This window comes from Podarcis bocagei (assembly GCF_964188305.1).
Source record: "Podarcis bocagei genome assembly, chromosome: 14".
Taxonomy (NCBI): Eukaryota; Metazoa; Chordata; class Lepidosauria; order Squamata; family Lacertidae; genus Podarcis; species Podarcis bocagei.
In genome coordinates this window covers 49,381,047-49,396,894 of record NC_138139.1, presented here as the reverse complement: position 1 = coordinate 49,396,894, position 15,848 = coordinate 49,381,047, and the positions used below count along the sequence as shown (strand labels likewise).

General features: G+C 48.0%; 2 protein-coding genes across 5 annotated transcripts in view; one reads left to right on the top strand and one right to left on the bottom strand.

The window, feature by feature from the left end:
• Window positions 1-803, bottom strand: part of FLII (FLII actin remodeling protein) — a 56,208-nt gene extending 55,405 nt beyond the window's left edge. Inside the window, exon 1 of the mRNA XM_081169383.1 lies at window positions 597-803. Coding sequence (XP_081025509.1) covers window positions 597-659 — 63 coding nt within the window. The 5' untranslated portion in view covers window positions 660-803. The remainder of the gene's footprint in view (window positions 1-596) is intronic.
• MIEF2 (mitochondrial elongation factor 2) lies at window positions 432-15,359 on the top strand. Of its 4 annotated transcripts, XM_081169618.1 has the most exons (5): window positions 432-446; window positions 990-1,128; window positions 8,786-8,939; window positions 10,721-10,892; window positions 12,390-15,359. In XM_081169618.1, the coding sequence occupies exons 3-5, from the start codon at window positions 8,793-8,795 to the stop codon at window positions 13,445-13,447; spliced, it is 1,377 nt and encodes a 458-aa protein (XP_081025744.1). In that variant the 5' UTR covers window positions 432-446; window positions 990-1,128; window positions 8,786-8,792; the 3' UTR covers window positions 13,448-15,359. The 4 variants fall into 4 exon arrangements, with proteins under 4 accessions (XP_081025744.1, XP_081025743.1, XP_081025745.1 ...); XM_081169617.1 differs by lacking the exon at window positions 432-446 and having other exon boundaries at window positions 925-1,128; XM_081169619.1 differs by lacking the exons at window positions 432-446; window positions 990-1,128 and adding an exon at window positions 1,294-1,313.
• Window positions 15,360-15,848: the final 489 nt, after the last annotated feature.

Genomic DNA, 15,848 nt, shown 5'->3' with positions numbered 1-15,848 from the left:
GAGAAGGCCCTCTGCCTGGTTCCCTGTAACCTCCCTTCTCGCAGCGAGGGAACTGTGCTGGATCTTAGTGTCCGGGCTGAACGATGGGGGTGGAGACGCTCCTTCAGGTATACCGGACAGATTCCGTTTAGGATATTATTATTATTACTATTATTGTCATTATTATCATCATCAGCATTATTATTATCATCAGAATCATTATCATCATCATCTGCATCACGAATGGCCAATAATAGCACAGTCTCTTCTAGAACGTTACGACGACGAAGAACTCTGTGTGACTCAGGAAGCTGACCCGGCGAGAGCTGATTCTGCCGCAGCGCAAAAAATAGAACCTTGCCAAGTGTGCTCGTCGCCCTCCGCCCCACCCCACGTACTGAGGACTAGGGCCTTAGTCCTAGACAGTAACAGGCATTGTTTCAGGCTTCCACGCCCCGGCCAGGAGGGTGGGATGAGCGAAAGTCTAAAATTAGCCGCAGCCCCGCCAGGCCAGGCCAGGCCGGCCTCCCTCCCTCCTTGCTTGCCTGCCTTCCGGCTCTCCCCGCCGGCCACGGAAGGCAGGCGATCCTCTCTTCCTCTCGGGGCCCAGGACTTACCTTGAAGTCGTTCCCGCTGAGATCGACCCCCCGGATGAAGGGGAGCACCCCGGTGGCAGCCATGGCTCCTTTCCACGGGGGGCGGGAAGAGGAGGGAGAGCAGCAACAGTAGCGACGCTTTGCTAGTCTCTAACTCCCCAACTCAGCGGCTTCTGCTCTCCCTCGGTGACACAGCCCTAAACAGGGAGGGGGAACAATTATTTTTTTTTAGAAAGAGGGGAGGGGCAGTGGCAAAAAGGAGGGGCGTGGCCTTTTGCGAGCTGGAGGAGGGCCGCGCCCCTTTTAACTCCTTCGCTGCCGGGCGCGCATTAGGGAGGGGGGTGCATTCATACGGCTGCGCTTGGGTCACATCCGCACCATGCATTTGACGCACTCTCGTTCCACTTCAAGCAGCCCCGACTCCTCCCCCCCCCGCAACTCTCCATATAACCCTGGGAATTGTAGTTTGCGGGTGCTGATCTACAGTTCCCAGCATCCTTAACACGCTGCAGGATTCCCCGCGATGTCAAAGTGCTTCGAGAGCTCTTTAAACGTATGGTGTGTTTTTTTAAACACTCTAGTATAGCTGGCTACAGTTAGCCGCAATCCCGTTCTGTAAACCCTCAAGGGCGCTGTGACGGTTTAAGCGTCCGGAGGGTTTCCCTGAAATTCTGAAGAAAAAAAAGTCAGAGAGGGAGAAAACCTCTACGGTCCTCTACATGTCGGTAACCACGTCAGGTGAGTACGGACTAGGAGAAAGGAGGACGTATAAATGGCTCATATTCCACCACCGCCACCCACCACAAGCCACATTTTTTTTTACTCCGCATTAATTAATTCGAAGTAACAAGCACATGACTTCCAGCTCCAGCTTTGCTGGAGCGTGCCTAGGTGTTTGCAAGGACTCTGGACCCGGGTCCATCATGACTCGCCCACCGTTATACCCAATTGCAATTCAATGTACAGTGGTACCTTGGGTTACATACGCTTCAGGTTAGAGACTCCGCTAACCCAGAAATAGTTCTTCAGGTTAAGAACTTTGCTTCAGGATGAGAACAGAAATCGTGCTCCGGCGGCGCGGCAGCAGCGGGAGGCCCCATTAGCTAAAGTGGTGCTTCAGGTTAAGAACAGTTTCAGGTTATTAAGTACGCACCTCCGGAACGAATTAAGTACTTAACCCGAGGTACCACTGTATTCCTGTTGTGTTTTATGATTTTCCTGATACAGTATTGTAAGTGAGCCGGAACTGTTCTGTGACCGTAATAATAATAAATTCAAATCCACATCATGACACGGCGCCACGAATTTGCTTTTTTCCTTGTTTGTGGTACTTTGCACCACTGGCATCTCCAGGCAGTATGGGGGAGAGACGCCCCCTGCTGCGCACTCTTGAAAACCCGGGGAGCTGCTGCCAGTCCGTGTAGACAATACTGGGCCAGATGGATTGGTCTGACTTGGCTGAAAGCACTTTCCTATGCTGCTATGCGCACATTGGACAGATTGGAAGAGGCGGAACGGAGAGAAAGGACGAAAGTGACGCTGTCTCTTTAAGGCGGAGGAGGAGGAGCCTCGCGGCACCTACGCAGCCTCAAAGAAGACAGGAAGCCGAAAAAGATACTCGGCGTTCTATGTCGGAACGTTGAGAGGCGAGCCGCGCGCTGCCATTGGTCGCTCGGCGGGGTGCTTGGCGTTCGGCTTCGGCGGACGTTCCATCGCTGGTGCTGAGCGTTTCCTGCGCGGTGGCGTCGGGGTGCTGGGTGCCCGCTGCTACAGCAGCAGCGACCTCTCCGCTCCCCCCGCTTCCCCGGGTCCGCTTCCAGGTGCAGGGGCAGGTAAGTTGTAACTGAGCTACTAACCTCCACGGAGCAGCCTCGGTTCCAAAGGTGGAACTTCCGGAAGAACGAAGGAATCTTATTTTTGTTACGTTTTAGGGGGAGGGGGAAATTTTGCTTCATTTTTAACCTCTAAGAGGGGCGGGTATTCAGCTTTCTGGGGAGGTGGCGAACCGCCTTAGTTATTTAAATAATTCGGAGCCCCGTAGCAGCAGCACCGTGAACGCTTAATACGTTTCTTGTAGTAAGATCGGGAAACGACCCTCCCCCCCAAAAAAAAATGGATTTAGAGGACCTTTAGATCCCCTCTCTGAATAGTTAGAAGAGAAGGCCTTAATTAAGGAGAAAGGGATGAATCAGTACAGTAATGGAGTTGCAAGGGACCCGAGGGTCATCTAGTCCAACCCCGCAGCACGATCCCGTGGCACTTTTTAAATAGTGAAGCAGATACAGCATCCCTCAAGATGCCACAGGACTGTGTCTCTGTAGACCAGGGATAGGAATCTGTGGTCCTCTGGACGTTTCTGAAGTCCCAACTCCCATCAGACGGAGGCAGCGTAGCCCAGTGGTCAGGGATGGCGGCAGCTGGAGTCCAGAAGGTCACAAGTTTCCAGTCTCTCTTTAGACCAACACAACGAGCCCGTTGTAGTTTGGCTACGGGTTGATTACGACCACCTTGCTGTTGACCCACAAGTGGGTTGATCCATGGTAAGCTTGTACACACCATACACTTAAAGCACCAGAGAATCCTGGGAACTGTAGTTTGTTAGTGATGCTTAGTGAGGGGCCTACTACAGCTCCCAGGATTCTGAGGTGGGGATGTGGTTTAAGTGTTTGGTGTGCGGTTTATCCCCAGGGGTTGGTTGTCCGGTTGGCATCCGTCTGTCTCGGGAGACCATGGAGAAGTGCGCCATTGTGGGTGAAGGCAAACCAGTGGAGAGCCGTGGCTGTAGAGACTGATGCAGTAGAGACATGTTTTGTTGCAGCTGGGGAAGATGAAGGCGTCTTGCTCTATTGCTGGTTGGGTGGGGCTATTTCTGCATTTCTCCCATAGGGGTTGGGGGGCAGGAGGAGCTGGATGCCTGAGGCCTGGGTCTCTTGCATCGGACCCCCGATTTTGAGACCTTTATTTAAACTTTTGTTTCTGGATGTGCCGTTGAGACCACATCCACCCACCATCTTAATATGATACCCAGAGGCATCTATCTATGCATCTAAATGAGCATATTTTTTTCGTTTTTATTTTGTAAATTTTGTAAATTTTCAATTTTTTTCTTTATATAATGTATATATTATATTATATTATATTATATTATATTATATTATATTATATTATATTATATTATATTAGTGTGTGTATTGTAGGTATACTATGCCTTATCTTCTCCAAACTGTTTTCAGATAAATTTTACTGCTATTCTTACTCTAAAGCTACTTGCATTTTAACATATTTGCAATAAGTTTTTAAATAGTCCACAAACATTTTCCAGTCCTCCTTAAACTCTGCCTATTTCATTGTTTGTGAAGAAAAACCTTGAAGCCATTTGCAAAGAGAATAAAATGATAAAATTATTGGTAAAAACACACAAAGACAACTCTTTAAATAATCATCGCTAAACTAAAAGCAGAATTAAGACATGCACCAACATTCTACACTGCTAATGTTTTTAGCAAGCGCCACAGTACGGCGAGGGCTTGTTGTCAATAGGCAGGGAGTCCTACCGGCACCCTGTTAACGAGGCTTCCTCAACCTTGGCCCTCCAGATGTTTTTGGCCTACAACTCCCACGATCCCTGGCTAGCAGGACTAGTGGTCAGGGATGATGGGAATTGTAGTCTCAAAACATCTGGAGGGCCGAGGTTTGAGGAAGCCTGCTTTTAACAGTGGGCAGATTGCAGTAAGGCGATATTGCAGGTAAACTGGTCTCAAGTTAAAATAAAAAAATTCCTTCCAGTAGCACCTTAAAGACCAACTAAGTTAGTTCTTGGTATGAGCTTTCGTGTGCATGCACACTTCTTCAGATACACTTCTTCAGGTATCTGAAGGAGTGTGCATGCACACGAAAGCTCATACCAAGAACTAACTTAGTTGGTCTTTAAGGTGCTACTGGAAGGAATTTTTTTATTTTGACTATGGCAGACCAACACGGCTACCTATCTACTACTGGTCTCAAGTTAAGGACTTTATATATGAATAGTAATACCCTGAACTTTGCTCTGCAGCAAATTGGCAACGAGTGCAGATCTCTGAGCACAGGTGTTGCGTGCTGACAAGGCCTCATTCCTGTCAGCAATCGTGCTGCAGCATTCTGTACTTTCTGCAGCTTCTGGATCATATGCAAGTGTATGTAGATCACATCTCGGCAGCACCCACTTTTCAGGCAAATGTTCCTGCGTTCAGTCCTCATGCAGCCTAGGTATAGGGTTGCCATATTTCAAAAAGTGAGAATCCAGACACAAAAGTTCTTGAGCTGTTTGGGTTTTTGGTGGGGGTGGGGGAGGGCGGCATGGTTGTTTAGCTTCCTTTTGCAAAATCTCAAACAGCTGACTTTTCCAGCTACAGTGGTGCCCCGCAAGACGAATGCCTTGCAAGACGGAAAACTCGCTAGACGAAAGAGTTTTCCGTTTTGGAGGTGCTTCGCAAAACAAATCTCCTATGGGCTTGCTTCGCAAGACAACAATGTCTTGCGAGTTCCTGCTGGGTTTTTTTCCTCCCCCCCCCTTTTTCTAAGCCGCTAAGCCATTTATCAGCTGATCCGATCAGCAGATAGGCCGCTAAAAGCCGCTAATAGCGCTAATCCGCTAATCCTTCAATGGGCTTGCTTCGCAAGACGAAAAAACCGCTAGACGAAGAGAATCACAGAACGGATTCTTTTCGTCTTGCGAGGCACCACTGTATTTTTAAGGAAATTCATCAAAAAATCAACACTTCCAACATGGGTTGCCATTCGCCCAGGCATTTCCAGACATTTTACTGATTTTTTGAAATTCCGCCCGGACGTTATTCACAACAAATGAATCCCGGACGTATGGCAGCCGTAGCCTAGGGAGAGGGAGTATAGTCTGAAGGCCAGATAGCTGCAACCTTTCCAACTACAGTGGTACCTTGGTTCTCAAACGCCTTGGTACTCAAACAACTTGGAACCCAAACACTGCAAACCCGGAAGTAAGTTTTCTGGTTTGTGAACTTTTTTCAGAAGCCGAACGTGCTCCGTTTTGAATGTTACACTGATGATTGGAGTGTTATGCTTCCGATTTGAGTGTTACTCTGAGGTCTGTCTGTTTTTGCTATTTATTTTTGTTTTTGTTTTTGAGGCTCGTGTGTGTGTGTGTGTGTGACTGTGTGACTGTGATTGGTTGATTATGTGACTGCAGTACATTGTTGCTTTCATTTTATGGGTCGATTGTCTCGTTAGATAGTAAAATTCATGCTAAACTGCTGTTTTCGGGGTTGTATTTAAAAGTCTGGAACGGATTAATCTGTTTTACATGACTTTCTATGGGAAAGCGTGCCTTGATTTTGGAACACTTTGGTTTTGGAACGGACTTCTGGAACGGATTAAGTTTGAGAACCAAGGTTCTGTACTGTATACCTCACTGTTTGGCCCTACGTGGAGTTGCTGAGGAATGAACCTGGGACCTTCTGCATTCAAAGCACCTGTGCTCTACTACTGATCCTGGCCACCCCCACCCCATGTGGTTCGGTGAAAAAGAAAAGGCACTCTGCACATGCTTAGAAATCCCCTCTTCTCATGGTAGCACAACTGCTGAAAAGGTCTGGGACAAATCTAGGAAGTTGAGCTCTGCCTCTGATCATATCCTGCCTGTGTGTCTGGGACTGGTTAGATGCGTTCCCTTGCAACCAATTTTGGACTCTGATGCCCAGAATAGAAAAGACTGTCGTGGGAGAAGGGAAACTGCAGGAAGATATTGTTACACGCCTTCAAAATAGCAGCCGGAAATCTGACTCCTCTGTAGCCCTGGGGAATTATTATTATTATTATTATTATTATTATTATTATTATTATTATTATCAAACCAGGCAATGAGTTGTCCTTGGAAGTGTTTGTTTGGCAGTGTGGCTGAGTAGGTTTTCCCCCTGGTGGATTTTCAGTAGCTTCATGTGTCAGGGGTGGCAAAATAAGGCCACGCCCCTGCTAAGTGGTACCTTGGTTTACGAACTTAATCTGTTCTGGAAGCCTGTTCTTAAACCAAAGTGTTCTTAAACAAAGGCGTGCTTTCCCATAGCAGTGGAGGACTCAATTTACAAATGGAACACACTCAAGAGAAAGCGAACACACACACACACACACACACACACACACACACACTGCCCTTTATGAAAAGATCCCAGTGCAGTGTACAGTGGTACCCCGGGTTAAGTACTTAGTTCGTTCTGGAGGTCCATTCTTAACCTGAAACTGTTCTTAACCTGAATCACCACTTAGCTAATGGGGCCTCCTGCTGCTGCCGCACCGCCGGAGCACGACTTCTGTTCTCATCCTGAAGCAAAGTTCTTAACCTGAAGCACTATTTCTGGGTTAGCAGAGTCTGTAACCTGAAGCGTATGTAACCCGAGGTACCACTGTACAACATTAGGAGCACATTTTAAGGAGCATAATAATAAAAAATAATAATAAAAAGCATAAAAATTGACTATTATTATTATGTATTAGATTTATATATCATCCTTCATCGAATGATCTCAGGGGGTTTCACATGGTAAAAACACAAATGAATAGTTAAAACAGAAGCAACAAAACAATACCCCCCTTTCACAGACACATTTAAAAGGCTGTAGAATATAATAAAATTATCATAACAGCCCCCTTCCTACTTTAACTGTTTATTTAGTGGCCAGAGGCCTGGTTATAGAGGAATGTTTTTGCCTGGCGCCTGAGAGTTAAGAGTTTCATTCTCTACCAACTGAGCTCTCCCAGCTGTTATTTTGAAGTCATTTGCTGCCCAAATTGCAGGTGGTTCTGAAGCCGTCTAGCAAATCAGCTTGGGGTCTGGGTGGACCAGCCCCCAAGTTGGGTGGTTAGCCATTCCGCCACACACACACATTTGGTACCAAGTAACCTGGGACGTAGGTGGCGCTGTGGGTTAAACCACAGAGCCTAGGACTTGTCAATCAGAAGGTTGCCGGTTTGAATCCCCGCGACGGGGCGAGCTCCCGTTGCTTGGTCCCAGCTCCTGCCCACCTAGCAGTTCGAAAGCATGCCAAAGTGCAAGTAGATAAATAGGTACCACTCCAGCGGGAAGGTAAACGGTGTTTCCGTGCACTGCTCTGGTGTGCCAGAAGCAGCTTAGTCATGCTGGCCGCATGACCCGGAAGCTGTACGCCGGCTCCTTCGGCCAATAACACGAGATGAGCGCCGCAACCCCAGAGTCGTCCGCGACTGGACCTAATGGTCAGGGGTCCCTTTACCTTTTAACCTCCTCCAAATTCAATGGGAGCTACTTGTAGGTCAATACGCCTGCAGTCAAGCGGTAAAAATGGTCCAGAAAAGTGTTTTTAAAAATATTATTAATTGTTAAACCAGTTTATTGACCGTTTCACAGCGTAAAGCCCTAGAAACTGTGTAGGAGATGAAAGCAGAGTAGAACGTAATGACCCTCCAGTCTCAGTATGTTGTTTGCTTTTTGTTCCCATGGCAATGCTGTGGCTGTTAAGTCGTATGTTGGGAGTTGTGACTCATGATGAATGCCAGAGGAGTGTTTTTGGGCGAGGAACAGAGGAAGAAGTTGGCAGTGTCAGAGCTAGCGAACCACTGAGGTTTTGTAGGGTTCAGCAACGCGACACCCTGCAGCTAAACCTGCCCGACACCAACACCTAAGAATGAGTAGCAGCCCCATTTATTAACAAGACAGCTCTTTCCCTCTTTTTATAATGTTATTTACTGTAACTTTTCAACCTACGATGAAATAAATATAATACATAGAAACGAAAAACAAAACAACATTGTATTTTTAATCTGTTGGAAGCTGCCCAGAGTGGCTGGGGAAACCCAGCCAGATGGGCGGGGTACAAATAATAAATTATTATTATTATTAACAACAACAAAAGAGAAAAGAAAGAGGAAATAAAATAAGTTAAGAAAGCTCTCTCCCCCTCCCCTGCGTTCTTTCCTACCCAGCTTTGGGGGCGCTGCGGACGTGACGGGAGCGATATCGTAAAATCCCATTTTTGTAAGGTTGTGAATTTAAGCTGCCCTTTAAATTTTCACGGTCGGAATTTGGAAAAGAAAAGAAAGGTGCGGCTTATATCCGGGCCAATAGGGTATGCGGTGCCTAGTTAGGAGTGTCAGTTCTGCAGGTTGAAGAGGGAAGCTTATTACCGAAACCTCTCAAACTTGATTTCTTTCCCTCCAAGAAGGTTAACAATGGCGGACTACGGCCACAAGCAGGGGAAGAGGCGGGACGAGAGCAACCTGGGCAGCGTGGTGGACTTCCTGTTGGCCAATGCCAGGTTGGTCTTGGGCGTCAGCGGAGCGGCTGTGCTGGCGATCGCGACGCTTGCTGTGAAGAGGGTGAGGCCGCCTTGTTCTTCCTTTGCATAGCTGCTGGTAACATGCTTTAAATGTGTGATGAGGAATTACTGTTGGGTATTCATCCTTTTATATGAGCAACCATCTTTATGACGTTTTAGTTTTATTAAGGGGATCATAGCCTGTGTCTGGATCAGGGGTGTTGTTTGGGAGGAGACTGCTAGGTCTTGAGTCTTTCTCAGTAATATTTGGTCAGATTTTCAAAAAATTCACATGTACACTCCAATACATAATATTTTTTTCCTTTCGTTTTGTCGACTTCTGCATGGGGTTTGTAATCCCCCCCTTGCCCCCATCTTCTCTTTCTTATACCATAATAATAATAAAACAATAATTTGTAATTCCTTCTGTTGCTCACAGTTCAAATCCTGCTTGCAAATTCATACTATAGTACAGTGGTACCTCTAGTTGCGTTCACCTCCGGTTACATGTCCTTCGGGATACATATGCGGCAAACCTAGAAGTATTTTTCTGGGTTTCACCTTGTGCGCATGCACAGAAGCGATAAACTGCAGCGCACGCATGCGCAGGAGTGGCACCTCCGGTTGTGAATTCCTCAGGATGCGGCCGGACCTCTGGAATGGATCCCATTCACAACTGGAGGTACCACTGTATTTATTTAATTAACTACCCAAGCCAAAAAAAGTGTGCGTGTTTTTGTTTTTAAAGAAGGGGTAGTGGATCTGTAGTTTAAAGCTCTTTAGTCTTTCTTTAGTCTTTCTCTTTGGGCCCAGATCCACTACCCCTTCTTTTAAAAACCCCATTTCCCCCCCCTTGCATGGTGGTTGGGTGTACGGCAAATTGCAGTGCCGGGTGGACCTCGGTCACCGTCCACCTTAATTTGCCCAAAGGTTAAATCTGTGTTATGGGCTTGTACCCTGATTCTTCTAAATTATTTGCAATAATAATAATAATAATAATTTTATTTATACCCCGCCCTCCTCGGCCAGAGCCGGGCTCAGGGCGGCTAACACCAGTAAAATCATAATAGGAAAAAAAACCAATTTAAAATGCAGGTTAAAATGCAATTTAAAATGCAGCCTCATTTTAAAAGTAGCCCATAGATAAAGACCATAAGGGGAGGGAAACATAAGGGTTAGACTAAGTCCAAACCAAAGGCCAGGCGGAACAGCTCTGTCTTGCAGGCCCTGTGGAAAGATGTCAGGTCTCGCAGGGCCCTGGTCTCTTGTGACAGAGCATTCCACCAAGTCGGGGCCAGTACTGAAAAGGCCCTGGCCCTAGTTGCGACCAATCTAACCACCTTGCGACCTGGGACCTCTAAAATGTTATTTGTGGACCTTAAGGTCCTCTGCAGGGCATACCAGGAGAGGCGGTCCCATAGGTACGAGTGTCCTGGGCCGCATAGGGTTTTAAAGGTCAAAACCAGTACCTTAAACCTGACCCTGTACTCCACCAGGAGCCAGTGCAGTTGGTATGCCCCTGGCATAACCGGTTCAAGACATTTTGACGCCTGGCATGGATCCCAAAATGGTGCTCCTCTCCCTGCCAGGGAAGAAGGGTTGAGCGAAGATCTACATCAAGAACAAGTAGGGAAAGAAAGATCTACACTGGGGTCAGCTGCCCCAGTTGAACCTGCCACCTGAAGCAGTTGCCTCACCCTGCCTCACGGTTTGGCCGGCCCTGGAACCTGGATTTGTATTTGGGATTCGCACTCGGGTGTCCCAGCAGCAGAGCAGAACTGGGCCTAAAAAAAGCAGAGGAGCTCAGGCTAACTGTTTGGGTGGGTGTCTGTTCTTATGCAGCTCATTGACCGGGCCACCAGCCCGCCGGACGATGAAGATGACATCAAAGCCAAGCAGAAGTCCTTGGAGGACAGTTGGCAGGAGCTGAGCTTGATCAAGACGGTGCCCAAAGTGCGGCAGGAAGACCTTGAGGAGCCACTGCTGTCTCCAGTCGTGGGTGGGACCGCGCAAGGTCAGGAGAGACATGCTACAGGCGGGTTCTGTTTCCTAAGGGCAAACTGTGCTTGTATGCCCAATAATAATAATAACTTATTATTTATACTCCGCCCATCTGGCTGGGTTTCCCCAACCGCTCTAGGCGGCTTCCAACAGAAGATTAAAAATACATTAAAAATCAGTCATTAAAAACTACCCTAAACAGGGCAGCCTTCAGATGTCTTCTAAAAGTCAGATAGTTGTTTATTTCCTTGACATCTGGTGGGAGGGCGTTCCACAGGGCGGGCGCCACCACCGAGAAGGCCCTCTGCCTGGTTCCCTGTAACTTGGCCTCTCACAGTGAGGGAACCGCCAGAAGGCCCTCGGTGCTGGACCTCAGTGTCCGGGTAGAACGATGGGGGTGGAGACGCTCCTTCAGATATACTGGACCAAGGCCGTTTAGGGCTTTAAAGGTCAGCACCAACACTTTGAATTGTGCTTGGAAACGTACTGGGAGCCAATGTAGGTCTTTCAAGAACGGTGTTATGTGGTCTCGGCAGCCACTCCCAGTCACCAGTCTAGCTGCCGCATTCTGGATCTCCCGTTTTATCATCACAACACCCCTGGAAGGTCAGCTAGGCTGAAAGAGAGAGCAACTGGGTCCTTTGCCAAGCCTGTGAAGATTGTGTTCCTGCTAATAGTTCACTTCAACTTTGAATGGTGTGATTTACTGCCAGATCACTCTGTGACGCAAGTCCACGTGGCAGCGGTCCCTCCTGGATTCATCATTGTCCCTGGAGACACAAGTGATGTTAGTAACTAGGCCCAGTTTGGTTTCAGCGCCAGCTATAACCATTCCTGGCTAGGGAGATCCTGGCCACAGTGGCCCATGCGTTGGTGAACCTTCAGCCTAGATTACTGTAATGGGCTCCATGCAGGTCTGCTTGACGCTGCTCAGGAAGTTACAGCTAGCGCAGAACACAGTGGCTAGGCCTCTGAATGTAGCAGCCTCCTACACCCATTTTGCACTGGGTGGCACTGTGGGTTAAACCACAGAGCCTAGGACTTGCCGATCAGAAGGTTAGCGGTTCGAATCCCCGCGACGGGGTGAGCTCCCGTTGCTCAGTCCCTGCTCCTGCCAACCTAGCAGTTCGAAAGCATGTCAAAGCACAAGTAGATAAATAGGTACCACTCCGGCGGGAAGGTAAACAGCGTTTCCGTGTGCTGCTCTGGTTCTCCAGAAGCGGCTTAGTCATGCTGGCCACATGTCCCAGAAGCTGTACGCCGGCTCCCTCGGCCAGTAAAGCGAGATGAGCGACACAACCCCAGAGTCGGCCACGACCGGACCTAATGGTCAGGGGTCCCTTTACCTTTACTGAGCCAAATATAAGGAAGGTGCTTGCATTGCGACGCTCTGCCATAAGCATCTTGGGACCTCTGCTGCCAGGGATTTCTGGAGGTCCCCAGGTTGGCGAAGCCTGTCCAATACTCTTAGCCCAGCCATCTGAAACGTTTGTTCTCTCCTCCTTTGCAGACCCCGAAAGCGGTGTCCCGCCCTCCGAGGCCCCACTGGTGGAACCGAGGGCTCGGCTGTGCCTGACGCTCCAAGAGAAGTTTCTCTCCTACTACAGGGACCATGTCTCAGTCTCTGAGGAGGAAAAGGCTCTGGGGAAGCAGCTGGCAGGAGACATCTGCGGGGAGCTGCAGAAGTTCCTGAAGAACAAGTACCCAGAGCTGCCCTTTGGACACGCCTTCCTCAGCGGCTACCTTTGCGACGACCTCATCAGCAGCGACCGCCTTGAGGTGGCCTTCATGCTTCCGTTGATGCTGGAACCCAGCCTTTGGCTCCTGATCCCCGGCGAACAAACGGTTGTGAATGACCCTTGTTTCGGGATGATCAGGAGGACTGGCCTGGAGTATTTCCCGCGCGGAAGCAGCCCGTGGGACAGGTTTGTGGTGGGTGGGTACCTCTCGTCCAGCACCATCAACAAGACCCTCCATAACACATTGGTGGCCTCTATTAATTGGCCGGTGATTGGCAGCAGTCTGGAGTGCGTCATCAGGCCTGTGATGGATCCCAAAGAGCTTAAGTTGGAAGTCCAGCACGCCCAGATCCGCCTGGACATAAACCTCTGCCCCATGGTTGAAGTGGGGGATAAAATCCTTCTTCCTCCATCCTTTGTAATACCGGTGGAGAACCTCTGGCAGCGGAGCTTTTACGCGGCCGAGGTCTCGGCGCTGAAAGACCTTGATGCCAGAGATGATGGCGTCCGGCAGGGTTGCCTCAACATCTTGAAGGTCGTCTTTGAAAACCATCCCTTCTGGAGCAAGCTGGGCAGCAGCCATTTGACTCACACCATCCTACACCTGAGCGAAACTGAAACCGATTGGTCAGAGGCAGCGTTAGCAGACAGGTGTCAGCAGGTGCTGGAGGAGCTAGTCCGGTACCTGGAGATAGGTTCCCTCCCTTGCTTCTTCGACAGCAGGATAAACCTTCTCGGCCACCTGGCCTCGGAGGAAATCGAAGAGATCGGCTACACTTTGTACGAGGCTTTAGCGGAGCCAGATCTGGCAGCCGGACTCTGCTTATGAACAGGCGACTCAGTGGCGAAAACTGCACTCGTCTCCTTTGGGGGTCAGATGGCTTGGGAGCAGCTCTCCCATCGATGCAATTCTTTGCACCCTAATGGAATGGAAGTATTCTCAAAGTAAAATAGGGCCTGGGTTGAAAAATGGGAACCTTTCCCCCTGTCCTAGATATTTCTGAAATCTAGGGCCAGTAGTGTTACTTTCCAGTGGTTGCATCCCATGATACTCTGTAAGATTGCTGAACCAGGGTAGAAGGGGGTCTTTGTCTCCTCCTAGCTGGTTTATCCATCCCTACGTAATTGGAGCATTGTGAAACGGACCTATAGGGGCCCAGTATCCTAGCAGCACCCCAAATGTGAGGCTCCATTATCTGTAATTTGTATCTATTGGGACAAGTCTGCTTTATTGCACTATGTGGAAGTCCTGGAAGAGATGTGTGGGGTGGGTGGAGACTTCAGTAGGCTGAATCAGTGAGGATCTCACCTTTGGTGCTAACGCAGCTGCTTTTCCCCATCACCACGCAGGTAGCAGAAGGTCCCCACCTGTGATTTCCAGGCCTTTGAGTGCCTAGAATGAGCACCCCAAGGAATTGAATCTCACTATCTGCAAATGGTTGTGGCTATGTTCTTTGTGGCACAGTGTGACTCAATCACTGTTGTTTTCACTCTTTATTTTTAAATAGCAGGTGGCAAAAAATAAAGTGATTCCCCCCCCCCAGTGGCCTTTCCTGCTCAGAGCACATCCCCAGACTGAAATGGTGGGGCTCCCTTCTCTACCTCATGGGGCGCAAAACTACACAACTTTGTCCCCCACCCCCACCTGTTAGATATACTTGACGCCAGCGCTAAAAATTTAATCAAGTGCCAAAGGAAGGTTGGGGTGTGGAGAGAGAGGTCTCTAAATCTTGGGTATTCTTAAACTCTCTACTTGGGTAAACTGGAAGGTGCAGTCCTCTCAGCCCTAACTGTTCATTTATTGAGGTCTGGATTCCCATTGTAACGCCAACTTGAAGTGTTCCTGCTGAGGCTAACCTGTATCCAAATCAAGAGTTTGCAATTTGTAGGTGTGTAACTCTGTATGCCTTGCTTAGTTCTGCATTTGCTGAAACGTAGAGAGGTCCTTGCTGCTGAGAGACACAACTATAGTCATGGGTTTGGACATGGCACAAGGTTTAGTGAGCCCCTCAAGGATTTGTGTCTGTTCCCTGAGCATAAACCATAAACCATCATAGTCTGCAGTATTTTTTTTAAGGAGTGTGTACATTCCCTGTAGAATCCAAAAGGGAAAGGTACCTACCAACCGTATTGGCTGTAACTGGGAGTACCAACAGCCTATATCTTTCTCTCAAGGCTTGACTTTTCAGGATTGTGTTTTTCTGCAGATCCTTGCCTATACTCTGACGTATAGAAAACCACAATTAAGTCTTGCAAAAAGCCATATACAGAAGAATGCTATTCCTTTCCCCCTCTGCTCCTACTCTTAACTGGAACTCATGATCCTATGCAGTGGATTTGCACAGAAAATAACTGAAGCTGGGGCAGAGAAGCTGTGGTCCTGGAGAATTTGTTGGGATTCTAACTCCCACTGTCCATGACTATGGGCTATGCTTGCTGGGGCTCATGACAGTTGGAATTCAACATCAGTCGCAAGGGCAAAGTTTCCCTTGTTCCAGGTCTGAATGTACAGAGTGATTCTTCACAAGCAGAAGTTGCCCTGCTCTTCCCTTACAATTTTCCTGTGATTTAAATTTTTATGTGAAGCTCCAGCCTTTCTGGCTAGAAGGAACAACCACAACTAACTTAAGGAAACTTTGCTGCTAAAATGTGTTTATATAGTGGCAATATTAATTGGAAATGTGCAAGGGCTTGAGCTGATGTCACAAATGAAATAAAGAATGAATGATTATGGGCAAAAATTGCTGTATAGTGAGCTTTTTGTGAGTGAAACACAGCTTAAATTCATCCCTGGAACTTGCAAAGGAGGCTGATAATAGGAATTTATTGCTGAAATCTTGCTGATCTGATCGTAAGACTTGAATTGCTTTTATAGTAAGGAGCCTGCAAAATTTGAATAAGGAAAAGTGAATGCTGTTTTTTTAGCAATGTGTGAGAAACATTTTCCCATATGCTCTAGGTAAAAATAAAGGCAAAGGCTATATGCAAAAAATCTGTATCCTATTCAGTGTATTTTAAGCCTGATTCAATTCCTGGAGCTTTGCAGAAATGTTTTTGACCACACCTTGCAAGAGGAAGAACGAACAAACCCCACAAAACCAGACTGTGTCAGCACTATGATGTCACATGTTAGTTTCAACACTTCAACATACTTAGCATTCCACACTGGAGAACAATGGAGGGGAGGGCAGAGCTTGCATCGCTGGCTGATCTGCAGGCCATGCTCTCTT

Coding starts and splice junctions, on each gene's coding strand:
- MIEF2 (XM_081169618.1), top strand. CDS start 8,793: ATGGCGGACTACGGCCACAAGCAGGGGAAGAGGCGGGACGAGAGCAAC. Junction 8,940..10,720: donor CGACGCTTGCTGTGAAGAGG/GTGAGGCCGCCT, acceptor GTTCTTATGCAG/CTCATTGACCGGGCCACCAG. Junction 10,893..12,389: donor CGTGGGTGGGACCGCGCAAG/GTCAGGAGAGAC, acceptor CCTCCTTTGCAG/ACCCCGAAAGCGGTGTCCCG.